This window comes from Rhinoderma darwinii, chromosome 1, assembly GCF_050947455.1.
Source record: "Rhinoderma darwinii isolate aRhiDar2 chromosome 1, aRhiDar2.hap1, whole genome shotgun sequence".
Lineage (NCBI taxonomy): Eukaryota > Metazoa > Chordata > Amphibia > Anura > Rhinodermatidae > Rhinoderma > Rhinoderma darwinii.
Genome location: NC_134687.1, coordinates 480568077 through 480585094, shown reverse-complemented (window position 1 = coordinate 480585094; position 17018 = coordinate 480568077). Strand labels below are relative to the sequence as shown.

Sequence of the window (17018 nt, the reverse complement as noted above, 5' to 3'; positions counted from 1 at the left end):
AAAATAGTCACTATTTCACATATCCCATATGCCTACTTTTATGTTTGCATAGTTTTATTGAATTCACATTCTTTTATTTTTCTAGGATGTTACATGGCTTAGAACTTTAGCAGCAATTTCTCATATATATTTTTATTTTTTTTAATTAGTTTTCTTTAAAATGTTGCAGACCGGATGAAATGGCAAACAATAATATAGCACAGATGCACAAATAAAATAAATCATGTTACATCACATGGGATACAGAAAAAAAAGGGAAGGAGTAATCGGCAACATTCAAAACTTTTGTATTTTGTTTAGAACCTTGTGTCTATGCCGTTAGAAAGTCACAGATGTATGAGGAGAGCAGGTAATAGTCAGAACAGTAAACCGAATAAGGTTAGTGACGTGTCATAAAACAGACGTTAAGGTTCCTCCACATCAAAAGTCTCGGAGGTATCCATCCAGGGGCCCCATATTTTAAAGAATTTATCTGGACATCCCCTATGCTGGTATATCAATCGTTCATAGGTTACTACTGTATTTACAAGATCCTTCCACTGTGCAAGAGAGGGCGTGTTATCAGGGCTATGGCCTTCCCTGCGAAAAACAAGGTTTCTTTCAAGAAAATTTGCATGAAGTGCGGCCATATCTCTTCATCCAGGATACAGAGTAAAGCAATCTTAGGGGAAATGGGTACAGGGGACGGTAAAAGGGAGGATATAAAGTCACATACCAGTGTCCAAAAGGTGGAGATATATGGACAGTCCCACATAAGATGCCAGAAATCTGCGTCCAGACGATGGCATCTATCCATAAAATGGGTAGAATACCCACAACGGAATGTCAGTCTAGTGGGTGTCAAATAGGATTGGTGTACAATATAAAGCTGTATCAGTTTATTATTAATTGCCGGGGAAACCGACATATGAGAACTAAACACTGCAATTTTATCGTCTGGGGTAAGATCTGGAATCTGCATCAACCATCTATCAAAAACCGGTAATGGTATTGAAGTTAGCTTGGAAGAGAGTAAATGAGTGTGTAGTGCTGATATGAGGCCCTTAGGTCCTTGTGACTAAAATACCAAATAAGAGGATAGTCAGATCGAATACTATTGTTGGGCGGAAACTGAGAGTGGATGGCATGTCGAAGCTAGAAGTCTCTATACCACTGTATGTGGGGGAAGTCGTAAGTCTCATAACTGCATGAGTGTAAAAAAGGAGCCCTCAGCAAAGACCTCTCCAGCCTTCCCTACACCGAAGTCCTGCCAGAAGTGCGAGTCTGGTATACTAAGTAGGGACGGCAGGGTAGGATTATTTCATAAAGGCAGGTCAATGCAACATAGTTTTAGCAGTGCGCCATACTGTCAAAGCTACTTTATGTAAGGGGAGTAATGCTGCAGGATACTCTAAATAACTAACAAGGGTGTTTCCAGCCACTAGAAAGGCCAAGTATCTAGTTGAGTCCAACAGAGGTTCACCCAAAAACCAGTCCCCAATGCCTCGCAATTAGCCCGCTAAGTAATAAATGTATAAGTCAGATAGTGCCATTCCTAATCTGTTTTGGGGCACTGTAGGGTTGGGAGTTGAAGTTTAGAGCGAGAGGAGCCCCAGATGAATTTAATAAATAGGGAGTTTAAAGAGCGGAAATATGACTGAGGGACGGAAACCGGCATATGTTGTAATATATATATATATATATATATATATATATCTATAATATGCATTTAGGTTGGATGACCATTCTAATCAGATTGATCCGACCAGCAATCGATAATGGTAATTTAGACCACAACTTTAATTTCAAGTTTGTGATTCAATAACGGATCTATAGTTTCGGTCATCACACCATTGTGGTCCAGAACATCACAATTCCTAAATACGTAAACTTGCAAACTACCGCCAAACCACATTGTATTTGTCACATTTTCCAAAAATGTCAAAAGGCTCTTTTTTTAGGGACCAGTTCAGTTTTAAAGTGACTTTGAGGCCACTATATATTAGAACCCCCCCCCCCCACATAAATCACCTTATTTTAAAAACTGCACCCCTCACACTTTCTAAAAGCTATTTTTGATTTAGTAACCCTTTGCTGTAATTCCTGAGAAGCACCTAAAAGTGGAGGTGAAATTTACAAATTGCATTTTTTTTCATTTATTTTATTTTTTAAAGAAAATCCGTATTAATCCATTTATTTATTTTTTGTAACCCAAAAGGTTTTACCAGAGAAACGGTACTTAATATTTATTGCCCAGGTTCTGCAGTTTTTATAAATATCCCACATGTGGCACTAGTGTGCTAATGGACTGAAGCACCAGCCTCAGAAGCAATGGAGCACCTAGTGGATTTTGGGGCCTCCTTTTTATTAGAATATATTTTAGGAACCATGTCAGGTTTGAAGAGGTCTTGTGGGGCCAAAACAGTGGAAACGCTCCAAAAGTGACCCCGTTTTGGAAACTACACGCCTCAAGGAACTTATCTAAGGGTATAGTGAGCATTTTGACCCAACAGGTTTTTTGCAGAAATTATTGGAAGTATGGCGTGCAAATGAAAATCTACATTTTTTTTTTTCAATAAAACTTAGGTTTAGCTAATTTTTTTTTTTTTTTTACATTTCCACAAGGAATAAAGAAAATTAAGCACCACAACATTTGTAGTACAACTTCTACTGAGTTACAATACCCCATATGTGGTCATAAACTGCTGTTTGGACACACAGCAGGGCTCTGAAGGGAAGAAGTGCTATTTGACATTCAGATTTTGCTGGATTGGTTTGTGGCGCTATGTCGCCTTTGCAAAGCCCCTGAGAGAAGAAAACAGTGGGAACACCCCAAATGTGACCCCATTTAGGAAACTACACCCCTCAAGGAACTTATCTGAGGGTATAGTTAGCATTTTGACCCCACCGGTTTTTTGGTCTGAATTTATTTGAATTGGGCTGTATTTACTGGTATTTCAAGATATAATGTGGGGGCACTTGTAAGTTGTGAAAAGCAAATCGGAGTATAATAAAAGGGTACATAAATAACAAAATTAATAATTCATAGATGTGTGGTAAGCCTTGAAGCAATCCTTTATGCATAGGCCAGGTTTTTCTGGGCAGGTGTCGCCCTGATAAGTGGTGTCCCTTCTTATGTCCCTTTTGCTACACACTCTGCACCTTTTTTGGGATCTTCCCTTCTTTGCCGTTTGGGGAATGATGTCGGCAAAGTTTTGCCCTGGTACAATACGGGCGCCTTCAGCAAATGTGCTTGGGCCCTCCCCTGCCTGGTTTTCAAACACAAGCACCTTGATAATCTCCTCTTAAAAGTTAAGGAATGACCCTGTCTGGCCTGCACATTGGGATAGCACGTAAGCATTATACATTGCCATCTGTACCATGTGCACGGCCTTCTTTTTGTACCACACCCTTGTTTTTCTCAGGGCGCTATGCGGCTTCAGCACTTGATCTGAGAGATCAACCCCTCCCATGTACTTGTTATAGCCCACGATGCAATCAGGCTTGTGGGTCACTGTGGTGTACCTCGTACAGGGACGGGGGCTGCCGTTCCCATGTATTGTGGTCAAGAGAAGGACATCCCTCTTGTCCTTATACTTGACGAACAACACGTTCTCGCTGCATAGTGCCCTGCTCTCACCCCTTCTGACACGTTGGCCAAGCAGGGTTTTAGGGAAGCCTCTCTGGTTCTTGCGCACCGTGCCACATGCTGTAGTACTTCTGGTGGAGAGGCAGTTATTGGGATGCTGGTGTAGAAGTTATCCACGTAAAGGTGATAACCCTGGTCCAGCAGTAGGTGCACCAAATCCCACACTATTTTCCCACTAACTCCCAGGACGGGGGGGGGGGGCATTCTGGGGGTTCAACCCCAGAGTCCTTCCCTTCATAAACCTGAAACCTGTGGGTGTACCCGGAGCAGCTCTCGCGCAGTTTGGACATTTTTATCCTATACCTTGCCCTCTTACTGGGCAGGTATTGGCAGAATTTTAGCCTACCCTTAAAATGTACAGGAGACTTGTCTATTGCAATGTTCTTTTGGGGGGTATACGCTTCTTGAAATTTGGTGCAGAAATGATTGACTGGCCTGATTTTGAATAGGCGGTCATGTGTGGGGTCATCATGGGGCGGGCACTGTGCATTATTATTATAATGCGAAAATTTAAGAATAGCTTCAAAGCGAGTCCAGGGCATTGCCATGTGGTAAATTGGGGTGTTGTACAAAACCTCTGTACTCCAGTATTGCCTGATCTGTGGCTTCTTTACTAGCCCCATATGCAGCACAAGGCCCCAAAATGTCCTCATATCCGCTGCATCTAGAGGGGTCCACTTGAAGGGTCTAGCATATGATGACGTGGGGTTCTGGGCAATAAATTGCTGGTTTTATAAATTGGTCTGAGCCACCATTAAATTCACTAATTCCTCACTGAAAAAAAAACCTTAAAAAAATTATTTCTGTGAGGCCTTCAGTCTCAAAATGAGTTCCTGAGCTGCTTATGAATTCAGGGATCTGAGGCCCATAATTCTCAGGGGTTGGGTTCCACACGGGATCACTTATCTGGGTGGTGGCCTCAGCTGATGTCCTGGGTCGCCTTTGCGGGGGTTCCTCATCAGACGACTTCGTCTTCTCCCTCCTCTGTGGAATTAGTGTCAGAGGCCAGGATGGCGTGTCCCTCCTCTGCTGAATAGACTCTTTGGGATGTTTTTATTAGGGGGGTTTGTAGTGCTTCAACACGTGTAACACTGACTTTATTTTTACACAGGGGGTTGTGTGTGCTGTGCTTTTACACGTGTATTTTAAAATTACTGAATAAAAGAAAAATAATAAAAGTTTAGAAAAAAAGTATAAAATACTGAACAAACCGTAACAAATTATGGCAATATAGAACTGTAAATAATTTCCTGACTACTTGACACTAACTAAAATTTAGTGACACTGAATCTGCTAAAAAAACAACAAACTGTAGTATAAAAAGTATATACGCCAGTAAATTTAGGCTAAAAATATAAAGCTACACTATGTAAAATTTAGTGAACGAACTTCAGTAAAGAAACGGAATGTCCGTCACTAACTGACGCTAAATCTGTAACGCTATATATTAGTGATAAAAAAACTAGTATAAAAATTTTACGCAAGTAAATTTAGACTAAAACTATAAAGCTACAGTAACCGCTAAACACTAAATGTAGCCCTATATTTTAGAAAAACTAGTATAAGAAATATGCTACAGGAAATTGACACTAACTTTAGAAAAATTGTATAGCTAAAACTACCTAAAATGCGATTGTAATTATTATTTTTTTTTATTATAAAACGGACGCTGACCTATACGACCGCTACCCTAACGCCCTACCTATGCAGGTACTAGCTACACCTAAACTGCCACTACCCTACCTATGCAGGTACTATCTACCCCTAAGCTACCCCTAAACTACCCTTACGCCCTACCTATGCAGGTACTAGCTACACCTAAACTGCCGCTACCCTACCTATGCAGGTACTAGCTACCCCTAAGCTACCCCTAAACTACCCTTACGCCCTACCTATGCAGGTACTAGCTACACCGAACTATATTTTCTGAAACTTTTTTTTACTTTTTTTAGTTTTATATATAAAAAAAGGCCAAAAAAAACCTGCGTCCACAAATTACCACTGAGGCTGATTATAGACTCTGCACTCAGATGGTGCAGTAAAAATAGGCCAAAAAATAAACCTGCGTCCAAAAATTAGCACCGATGCCGATCAGTGATGGAGGTCACTGATCAGCGTTCAAGGGCTACAGGGCGCACACACAGAGACGGTGCTGGCAGAAAAAAACAAAAAACAAAACGTGCGTAATTTTTTTTTACCACAGATAATAGAAAAAAGTCCTGTGCCAAAAATTGCTGATCAGTGATGGCGGTCACTGATCAGCGGCCGTAGGACATACACGGGAGAGGGGGAGAAGGTGGGGGGGACTGGGAAAGGGAAATTTAGGAATCACTAGTGCTGCTGCCAAAAAAATAAAAATCTGCAGCAGTACAGATGATGATGATCATCACAGTGAGATGCAGAAGAGGACGATCGCAGCACAGAAGGCCTCAGCAAGGGTAAGTATTCGGTTCACAGACTATCACACCAGCTCTGCTCACCGTTCCTAACCGGAATGAGGTGGGCAGAGCTGGTGCAGGGTGTTTGAAACACCCTCCATGGCTAGACAGCACCAATTCCCACCGTATCGCTGTGTCCTGCAGCACAGTGATAGGTTAAAGCCGCGATTGGCCGGTCTGAACTGACCGATCGCCGATGTGGGGGGGGGGGAGACACCCCCCTGGGCCACGTGTAAAGATGGCTGCTGTCAGGGACAGCAGTCATCTTTACTCTGTCACCGTGTCCTTAGACATGGTGACTACTAAACGCACCAACGTGCCCATACATGTCGTTAACGTGGTTTTACATGGGCAGATATTGCTAGTTTTTACCACCTTTTAAAACAAGCTCTGATCGACAAGACAGTTTGCCGATCGGCACAAGTTTGCTCCCTTCAAACGGAGCAAAGATTGTTTAGCACCAGGACGAATGATCGCTACTAGCGACCATTTTTTTTAGCCGCATAAAAGATGCGATCAGCCACGAGTATTCACATGAACGCTCGTTGACACAATTATTAGCTCGTGTAAAAGGGCCTTTAGATCTCTGAATCAACAGCTCTAATCCTTGGTTTCCTTATCTGATGCCTAATATCTATGACAAGGTAAGAACGTCCTTGTAGCACACTATAGACAGTAATTATGCTGACAATTGAAAATAAATCTAACAGACCATACGCATTCGCTAAATGTCGACCAAACCCATCGAATTTGGCGGGATCTGCGGACTATCTAATATATGAGAATCTCCTCCAATGGCAGATATTGGGGGAAAATAGATCATGGATGTTGGATTTCAACATGCCTGATCCTTTGTTCCACAGGAGATAAGCCGCTGGCAGAGAGGGCTGTAAGTGGCTTCTTCCCCTCTCCCCATTCAGAACACATGCATGCTTGAGCATGTGTGTTTTTATATTGGCGTCAGGAGGAACATCTTATGGCCAGCTTAGGAAAGTGGCAGGTTAGTGATCTGTTGCTGAGGGCAAACTAATCTGCAGCTGTCAATTAAAAATGTCATTCATCAAGACTGTACCCACATTTTAAAATGTATGTTTCCATTCACTGACTGCAAGGGGTGAGGTCTTCAAATTAAAAATGAAATACAAACTGTATAAGAATGTTCCATATTTTTCATTATTCGCCGATTAAGAGATAGGCGCGTTCCTTAGATCTGCGGAGTCAGTCAGCGACACTACTTCCGTGTAAAATATTTATTTGATGCTCATGTTGTATCTTTGTCTTCAGGGAACAAGTGAAACCATATCCATAACATCTGATACAGAAACCCCAGAACTGCAGGTGAGTTACGTTGGACATTAGCTGAACAATACAGGGGATGGGGAAATGTCAGCTGGCGTTGGAACTACCTAGAGGTAGATGGAATTCAATAATAAATAATTTACAAGTAATGTACCGAGAAACGTGGGCATGTGTGGTTGACTACATGATCACGTGCCTGTGGCACCTTGGAAAATCCTTGACAACTGTCAAATAGGGTTTTCACGATACCAGATTTTGGACTTCGATACCGATACTTCGTTTAGTATTGCGATTTCGATACCAAAACGATACTTTGCCAACAGTAATAAAAAAATAAAAAGTTCTTCCATTTTCTGATGTGAGGCGCGAGGTGTGATGATGAATTTTGAATGTGCCTCACATTAATAGTAATTAACCCATCATGTTTCTCAGTCATAGTGGGTTAATGTGTAAGGTACATGATGGGGTTAATTACTATTAATATGAGGCACATGGAGGTTAAATTAATCATCACACCTCGTGCCTCACAATTAGTGAAAGATAGCAGTTTTTATTTTATTTTTTACAGCGTAGACATCATAAATGATGCAAAAAAATTGTTGTGCAGGTTATTACAGCCGCGCCAATACAGAATGTGTGTATGTTTTATGTATTGAGACTTATTTTAATGTTTATTGTAAAAAAGGTGTATTGTGTGTTTTTTTATTTAATATTTACTTTTTTACTTTATTTTTAAACTTTAATGTACTGGTATATATCTATATTACAGTACATTAGCCTGTGTACTGATAGTACACAGGCAGTTGTTAGGACATCCCTAATTTATACCCTAACGACAGGAAATATGGTAAGACAGCCCTGGGGTCCTTCAATGGACCCTGGGCTGTCTGCCCATATATAGTATGGCCCTTGATCGCGTCACAGGAATTCCCTGTGACGCGATCTAAAGGGGCATCCCCCCTTCTCATTTTCCCTGAATGCTGCGGTGGCGGTCAGCTTTGATCGCAGCATTCAGGGGAATAGCGGCGGAGATGAGCGGTTTCTCTGATCTCCGCCGTTATAGAGCGGGGCTGCGGCTGTGTAATAGTCATTGCCCCGCTCCTGACAGGAAGTGCGCGCGCGGTCATCATGAGGAGATGCGGCCGGCGCTGCACTAATAAGCGGCGGTTCAGGCACTGAAGACAGAACATGGGGGTGTTTTGTAGTGCGTCCGCCATGTTCGGTCTTCAGTGCTGTCGCTCATTAGTGCAGCGCCGGCCGCATTGCATCATCCTGACGGCGCGCACTTGTCATGACTCAGGAGCGGGGCAATGACTATTACACAGCCGCAGCCCCGCTCTCATACATTCATGTGTTACAATACTGAGCTGTACGGCCACTCAGCTTAGTATCGAAATACATGAAATAACAGTATCTAACCGTTTGGGGGTGGACAGTATAGAAACAGCATTGAAGTTTTTATGCATCCCTACTGTCAAATTTGTTACACTTTTTTTTTTTTTTTTTTTTATTTCCTTATCACAAATTTCTTTCCTCCAACGTTTTATTCTAATAAATTGTTTATTCCTGAAGGCTAATGACCCTTCAAAGAAACAAGCCAGAGCATCATTATCAGACTTATCGACATTGGAGGAAATAGAAGGGCTAACTATTCGGCAGTTGAAGGAAATTCTGGCCCGGAACTTTGTCAACTACTCCGGATGCTGTGAGAAATGGGAATTGGTGGAAAAAGTCAACAGACTGTACAGAGAGAGTGAAGAGAACAGAAAGTCTTGTACGTTGGGGAGTTAGACAGTTCCTTTGCCATTTCTATTTCATTCGTTTTAGGCTCTGTTCACACTGGTGTCATGTTCCCTTTTATAATGAAAACTGACGTGACAGATCTGTCATACCTTTTACATTGAATTCTAATGATCAATATATTGTATTTATTAAAGAGTAACTAAACTTTCATAAAACTTCTGACATGTCATAGTGACATGCCAGATGTTTTTATTGGTGAGGGTCCGAGCACTGAGACCCCCACCAATCGCTAAAACTAAGCTGCAGAAGAGCTTGGAGCTGCTTCGTTTCTTATCAGCTTTTCTCGGAAAGCCGAGCAGTTGGTGTACGGGCTCATAGACTTTCTATTGAGTCCATACACGGATTGCTCAGCTTTCCCAGAAAAGCCGATCAGAAACTAAGCCGCTCAGCCGCTTTTGTTTTATCGATCGGTTGGGGGGTCTCTGTGCTCGGACCCCCACCGATCAAAAGTTCTGACATGTCACTATAACATGTCCAGAAGTTTTTTGAAAGTTTAGTTATCCTTTAACACTATTTTGTATTGGATTTATACTTGATTTTTAATTTTTTTTTCTTCACTTTCAGTGGAAAACCTAGAATCCAGGCCTGACTTGGGTAAGTCAGTTTTTTTTAATCGCCATTTTAACCCCTTCCCGCACCTTGGCGTAAATGAACACCCAAGTGAGCAGTAACTTCGTGCACCTGGTAGTACAGTTACGTCCGCGCTTTAACAGTTAACCGCGGCGCTGCACTGCAGGATGTCTTCCCTGTTCTCCCCGTTGCCGATCAGCGGCCTGTCGCCGCTGAAATCGGCAATGAACCCCTTAGATGCGGTGGTCGATTGCGATCGCCGCATTGAAGAGGTTTAGAGCAGATCGGCAGCCCCCCACATGCATTTGTGGGAGCTGGCAATTCTTATTACGGCAACCAGAGGCCAGACAATGTCATGTACGGAAGCCTCCTGTCAGTGTGACTGTCACGTCACAATGACATTCAGCAAATAACCCAAGCACTCAAACGTATGAATGAATAAGATTTATTTAATTCTTGTATTTAATTTTCAGTTTGTTCTTCACTGAAATAAATCTTCACAAAATTTCAGTAATTGCTAACAAGCGATTGTAAATCTCAGTGATTGCTGACAAGCGATTGTAAATGACGTTTCGGCCAACTCTGGCCTTTTTCAAAATCGCTTAAACTGAATGGAGCTGTGGAACTGTGTAACGAGGAGACACACATGTAGAGCGTCTGGTAGACTCCTCGTTACACAGTTCCACAGCTCCATTCAGTTTAAGCGATTTTGAAAAAGGCCAGAGTTGGCCGAAACGTCATTTACAATCGTTTGTCAGCAATCACTGAGATTTACAATCGCTTGTTAGCAATTACTGAAATTTTGTGAATATTTATTTCAGTGAAGAACAAGCTGAATTTAAATAATACAAGAATTAAACCAATCTTATTCATTCATACGTTTGAGTGCTTGGGTTAATTGCTGAATGACTATTGTGGGTTTGCCAAACCCGAACCCTCACAGCACCTCAACATCTTTACCAGGAGTGCTATCCAATTTTTTTATATATACGTCACAATGACAGTTAGAACACATTACACTATGTAGGTAGTGTAATGTGTTCCAGCAGCGATCAGAGCTGCAAGTCTAAGTGTCCCCTAGTGGGACAAGTAAAAAAAGATAAGAAAAATGTTTTTAAAAAGTGTAAAAATAAACGTTATAAGTGACATAAACAAAGAATGCTTTTTTTTCCTATAATAAGTCTTTTATTTTAGGAAAAAAATTAACATGTTAAAAAAAGTACACATATTTGGTATCACCGCGTTCGTAACGACCCCAACTATAAAACTGAAATATTATTCCCGCACAGTGAACACCACAAAAAAAATAAGTAAAAAAAACAATGCCAGAATCACTATTTTTTGGTTACCACTCCTCCCAAAATATAGAATAAAAAGTGATAAAGTCGCATGTACGCCAAAATAGTACCAATAAAAACTACAACCCGTCCCGCAAAAAACAAGCCCTTACACCGCTTTTTTGACTGAAAAATAAAAGTTATGGGTCTCAGAATATGGTGACACAAAAAATAGTTTATTTTATAAATAAGTGATTTTATTGCAAAATGTAAAAACGTATATACATATGGTATCGGCGTAATCGTACCGAGCCGCAGAATAAAGTAAAATGGTAATTTATAGCCCAGGGTGAACGCCATAAAAAAAAAAAAAGAATATAAAACATTGTCAGAATTTATGGTTTTTGGTCACCTTGCTTGCCAAAAAATAGAATAAAAAGTGGTCAAAAAATTTTCATGTACCCCAAAATGGTACCAATGAAAACAACAGATTGTCCCGCAAAGAATAAGCCCTCACACAGCTCCGGTGGTGAAAAAATAAAGTTCTGGCTCTCAGAATATGGCGATGCAAAATGTGCAGTGTGTTCCAAAAGCGGATAAGATCGGGCGCCATTTATCAGTGCGACACCGGCCACACATCTATGAAATATTATTTATTTACCCCATTATTATACCCTCTTATTATGGCCTGATCTCCACGCAGATTAAATATGCCCCCACATTATAAATTGAAAAACCAGTAAACCGCCAAACAGAACTAACAAGCTAAATCTGCGCGCCGAATGCCGCTCCCTACAGCATGCCCAAACAGCAGTTTACGTCCACTGATATGGCATTGCCATACCCGGGAGAACCCGGTTAATATTTTATGAGGTATTTTTCTTCAGTGGCACAAACTGGGCATAACATGTAGTGCACTAAAATGTCATATCAGTGGAAAATTTTAATTTTCTCTCTGCACCATCCGCTGCACATTAACCCCTTCGCGCACCACGACATAGCATGTCGTAGTGTGGGGGGTGATGTATGGAGCGGGCTCTCAGGGGCTTTGCAAATGCGACATGGCACCCAAAAACCATTTCAGCTAAATTTGAGCTCCAAAAGCCAAATGGCTCTCCTTCCCTTCTAAGCCCCGCTGTGGGTCCAAACAGCAGTTTATTACCACATTTGGCATATTTCTGTAATCAGGAGAAATTGTTTTTTCTCCTTTATTCCTTGTAAAAATTAAAAATGGCTACCTTTTTTTCAGAAAAAAAGTAGATTTTGACCTTTACAGACTAATTCCAATGAATTCAGCAAAACAACGGTGGGGTCAAAATGCTAACTTTACCCCTAGAAAAATTCCTTGGTGAGTGTAGTTTCCAAAATGGGGTCACTTTTGGGGGGTTTCCACAATTTTGTTCCCTCCAGTGCATTGCAAACGCGACACAGCACTGAAAACTATTCCAGCAAAATCAGAAATCCAAAATACTGAGTCCTGCTGTGGGTCCAAACAGCAGTTTATTACCACATATGGGGTATTGCTATAATCGGAAGAAATTGGTTTACATATGTTGGGGTGTTTTTTCTCTTTTATTCCTTGAAAAAATTAAAAAATTCTACGTTTTTTCAGAAAAAAAAAGTAGATTTTCATCTTCATATACTAATTCAAATAAATTTAGCAAAAAAACTGTGGGTTCAAAATGCTAACTATACCCCTAGATAAATTCCCTGAGGGGTGTAGTTTCCAAAATGGTGTCACTTTTGGGGGTCTTTATTGTTTTGACCCCACAAGACCTCTTCAAACATGATATGGTGCCTAAAATATATACAAAAAAAATAAAAGGAGGCCCCAAAATCCACTAGTGGCTCCTTTGCTTCTGAGGCCTGTATTTCAGTAAATTAGCGCACTAGGGTCACATGTGGGATATTTCTAAACACTGCTGAATCTGGGCAATAAATATTGAGTTGCATTTCTCTGGTAAAACCTTCTGTGGTATAGAAAAAAATGTATTACAAATGAATTTTGGCAAAAAAAAAAGACATTTGTAAATTTCACCTCTACTTTGCTTTAATTCCTGTGAAATGCCTAAAGGGTTAAAACACTTTCTGAATGCTGTTTTGAATACTTTGAGGGGTGCAGTTTTCAAAATGGGGTGATTTATGGGGACTTTCTAATATATAAGGCCCTCAAAGCCACTTCAGAACTGAACTGGTCCCTGAAAAAATAGGCTTTTGAAATTTTCTTGAAAATGTGAGAAATTGCTGCTAAAGTTCTAAGCCTTGTAACGTGCTAGAAAAATAAAAGGACGTTCAAAAAACGATGCAAACATAAAGCAGACATATGGGAAACGTTAACTAGTAACTATTTTGTGTGGTATTACGATCGGTTTTACAAGCAAATACATTTAAATTTAGAAAAAGACAAAGTTTTTGGTGTTTTTTACAAATATTGAATTTATCGACTAAAATTTTTTCACTAACAAAGTACAATATGTCACGCGAAAACAATCTCAGAATCGCTTGGATAGGTAAAAGCATTCCCGAGTTATTACCACATAAAGTGACTCGTCTGATTTGAAAAATTGTCTTCGTCCTGAAGGCCAAAACAGGCTCAGTCCTGAAGGGGTTAATATAAAGTGTGGTGCAAAAACGGAGATGAGCACATAATACAAAGCAAATCTATTAGGTGGCAGTGACACTGTCTGACTACCCAGTAGCTTTTGACTTAAAGGAGTTGTCCACTCAGGACAACCCGCCCTTAGCATATGCCATAATAAAGTAGAAGTTCCCTGCTATGGCCCCCTTTATGAGTGAAGCGCAGTGCACAGAGCAGTTGTGGTTCTGGAGGATTCAGAATTCAGCCATGTAATACTGAACGTGGACACCGATCCCAGTGATAACAGGTGATCGCTTGGGACTCCAACACCAGCAGGGATTAGCTCACCGTCGAGGGAGCTGTTTAGAGAAGTCCCATTTAAGTAAACTATGCTTGAGCTATGTCTATGGACTTCACTAACCTAAGTTTACGAAATGTTGCCATTTTTGATGTCACCTTTAGCCTGTCACCATTTATTTATTTTTTTGCACCACCAAAGTGCCACTTTTTTTAATTTTTTTTATGCCTGGTAATCAAATGAATTGTGTAATATCCCTGGTCCCCATTGTAAAGCTGGACATAGATGTTATTGTAAGCAAAATATTTTTACGTGTGATTTTATTGGTCGGAACGACTATTGCTCATGCTTCAAAATGTTTCCCGATCGTTAGCAGTAAAAGTTGCGATTGTAATGATGGCGTTCTTGTGGGATGAGAAAAGTACCAACGCATGAAAATGAAAAATTGGGGAATCTTTGCGTGTTTTGACCTCCTTAAACTACCTCCTCATCTCTCCATAGGTGACGGAGAAACCAGATTAAACATCCCTATGTTGAGGATCATACTGCTATCCTAACAAACCGTTTATCCGTTCAGTCTAAATGAGCCACTTAATTTAATCTAACCAATCCTCCATCAGATAGCAATGTATTGTGGGCCACTTTTCTCTTTTTATTATTGCCAACGATCACTCTTGGATTCTGTGTTTTCTTTCCCTTGGTAGGGCATGAGCCCCCTTTTTTTTCTGTAATTGTTCTACCCTTTTGGATATTTATGTATCTGTTTATTGCTTATGCTGACTAGTACAGATTTTTGAGCACGTCTTTATAGTGGTTCGTCAACGCGCATATTTTTTTGTTGTTGCTGTAATTAGCCGTATAAGCGACAGGTTACCATGGTAACGCCTACACTGACTCCCTATCACAATTTGAGCAATGTGGTAGTCATGTCCATAGGTGTCCTCATTAGGACAGAGTTGTGAGTTAACACCGGCATTGTGGGGCTGTACGGGAGGCTTGTCTTCTGATGTCAAGTGTCCACAGACTGGAGGCATGGCGCCACTCTTGCTGTATCGTGGACGGATGCCCCTCCGTCTGACAGTTTGGAGGCACAGCCCCTCCTTGGTTATAATGTAGATAGCAGTGTGTGGTGTTAAAGGCTTGCTTCTCTACTAAACATGGTTATTTTTTATTCAATACGGTTTATTGAGGACTGAGGGACAGCATCTGACTGTCAGGCGCCATTTAAATCACATGTAAAGCGCACCCAGCTGTCACCTGCAACATCCTGGTTTGACATCGTATGGCGTTCTCAAATGCAGCCATTTGTTCTCTACAACTGGTACCAAGTACCATCTGTTCTGGTTATAATAGTGCAACAATAATTTTCAATATCATGGAGAAAATCAAGTTTTAATGACTCTGGTGCTGTATACTAATAAGAAGGCAAGTGTCCACTGTGCGTTCATCAACTGGGGAAGTGTCCTGGACTCCCGGCTGTAAACCTTCCCAAACCCCTCTATGGATAGGACTTGGTATTATGCAAGAGGCGTCAATTTAACATCAGTGTTTACAGCCGAGCTTCAAGGACACTTACCTGGTTATTGAATGCCCAGCAAACACTTGATTTCTTTGGCCGGGTTCCCACGTAGGGTAAACGCTACGGAATTTCTGCAGCATTTACAGTAGCATCAAAGTGAATTGGATTTTTCCACGCTGCAGAAAAAAAAAAACAGCGAAAACATTAATAAATTGACCTGCGCTGTGGAATTGAATTCCGCAGCATGTCAATTTGTGCTGCATTTTTGTTTTTCTGTTGCGGGTTTTCCCAGTTAAATTCAATGGGGATGCAAAACCTGCAACATAAAGCCAAGTGTTGCGACTTTTGCGGTGGAATCGCAGCGATTCTGCCGCAAGGATCGCAACTCCGAAAACAATAAAATTATACTTACCCAAAACTCCCTGCTTCTTCCTCCAGTCTGGCTTCCCTGGATGACGTTTCATCCGATGTGACTACTGCAATGTCATCCAGGGGGACCAGAGGTAGAAGGAGGGATGCGTCACCATGACTATGGCCACGGTAAGTATAAACTGTTTTTTTGTTATTTTTTTTTTTTCAATGTGGTGCAGTTTTTCGGATGGAATGTACTGCGGGTTCCAGGTCTGATACGCTACGTAGTTTTTATGCAGCGTATCCGATCCGTGGGAACTCGGCTTTGGGGAAACAAGTTTGCACATCCCTGTCGCTGATGTAGCGATGTTGGCAGTTTCAGTTTGAGGTGGTCAAAACAGCTGAAGACTCCCTTTTAAATCTATGGCCAGATTATCCTTCAATTAATCATCTCTATAATTGTCTCCAAGCGCTCATTTACTATGTTCTTTCTTCTAGAGCGAGATCGGCTACAGTTGACTGGTAACGATGACAACCTTTGTCGCATCTGCATGGACGCGGTTATTGACTGTGTTCTCCTGGAGTGTGGCCATATGGTGACATGCACGAAATGTGGCAAGAGAATGAGCGAGTGTCCCATCTGCCGACAGTACGTGGTGCGGGCTGTTCATGTCTTCAAGTCTTAAGTATCCAGACCAAAAATATATATATATAATTATGTGACTTGCCCCTTTGCCTTGGGGCTCAAAGTGTGTACAAAGAAACCTGGTTATATTTAGAACTTTTGCGTGAACTGATGGTGTTTTGTAATAAATTAAAAGGTAGGCTTTGTTTATGAGCTATATGAGAAGTGGTCAGACAAATTGCATGCAAGTGTGTGTTTGTGAATCTGGAATGGATGACAATTCTTATCAATAAAATCTATATACTTGTGGGAAAGTGTGTACATTTAAGAAGTGTATTTGTAAAGTTATTTAACGTTCTTTTATAACCTGCAAGATCAAATATTACCGAGTAAGATGTTTGGCATAAATAGTTTATCGCAAAGTTTGTGTAATTCAAAACGAATAGACAAGACGCAAATAAAAGGTTTGCTCCTTTAAGCAATTTAACAGACTTGAGATATCGCCACAAAGGATCCTCTTACACGGCCCGATATGGGCCGTATAAACGCGCGGCGATCAAGGAGACAGGTCTTTGATTGGTACACATGCTGCAGTACTTTAAGCATTAAAGGCTATGTACACCTTTTGAAAA

The 17018-nt window shown here is 41.0% G+C and overlaps 1 protein-coding gene across 3 annotated transcripts in view; it reads left to right on the top strand.

Moving 5' to 3' along the window:
- The window catches only part of RNF34 (ring finger protein 34), a 58359-nt gene extending 41341 nt beyond the window's left edge, over positions 1–17018 (top strand). For all 3 annotated transcript variants that reach the window (XM_075834418.1, XM_075834426.1, XM_075834411.1), the window contains 4 exons: positions 7351–7404; positions 8938–9139; positions 9733–9762; positions 16260–17018. In XM_075834418.1, coding sequence (XP_075690533.1) covers positions 7351–7404; positions 8938–9139; positions 9733–9762; positions 16260–16447 — 474 coding nt within the window. In that variant the 3' untranslated portion in view covers positions 16448–17018. The remainder of the gene's footprint in view (positions 1–7350; positions 7405–8937; positions 9140–9732; positions 9763–16259) is intronic.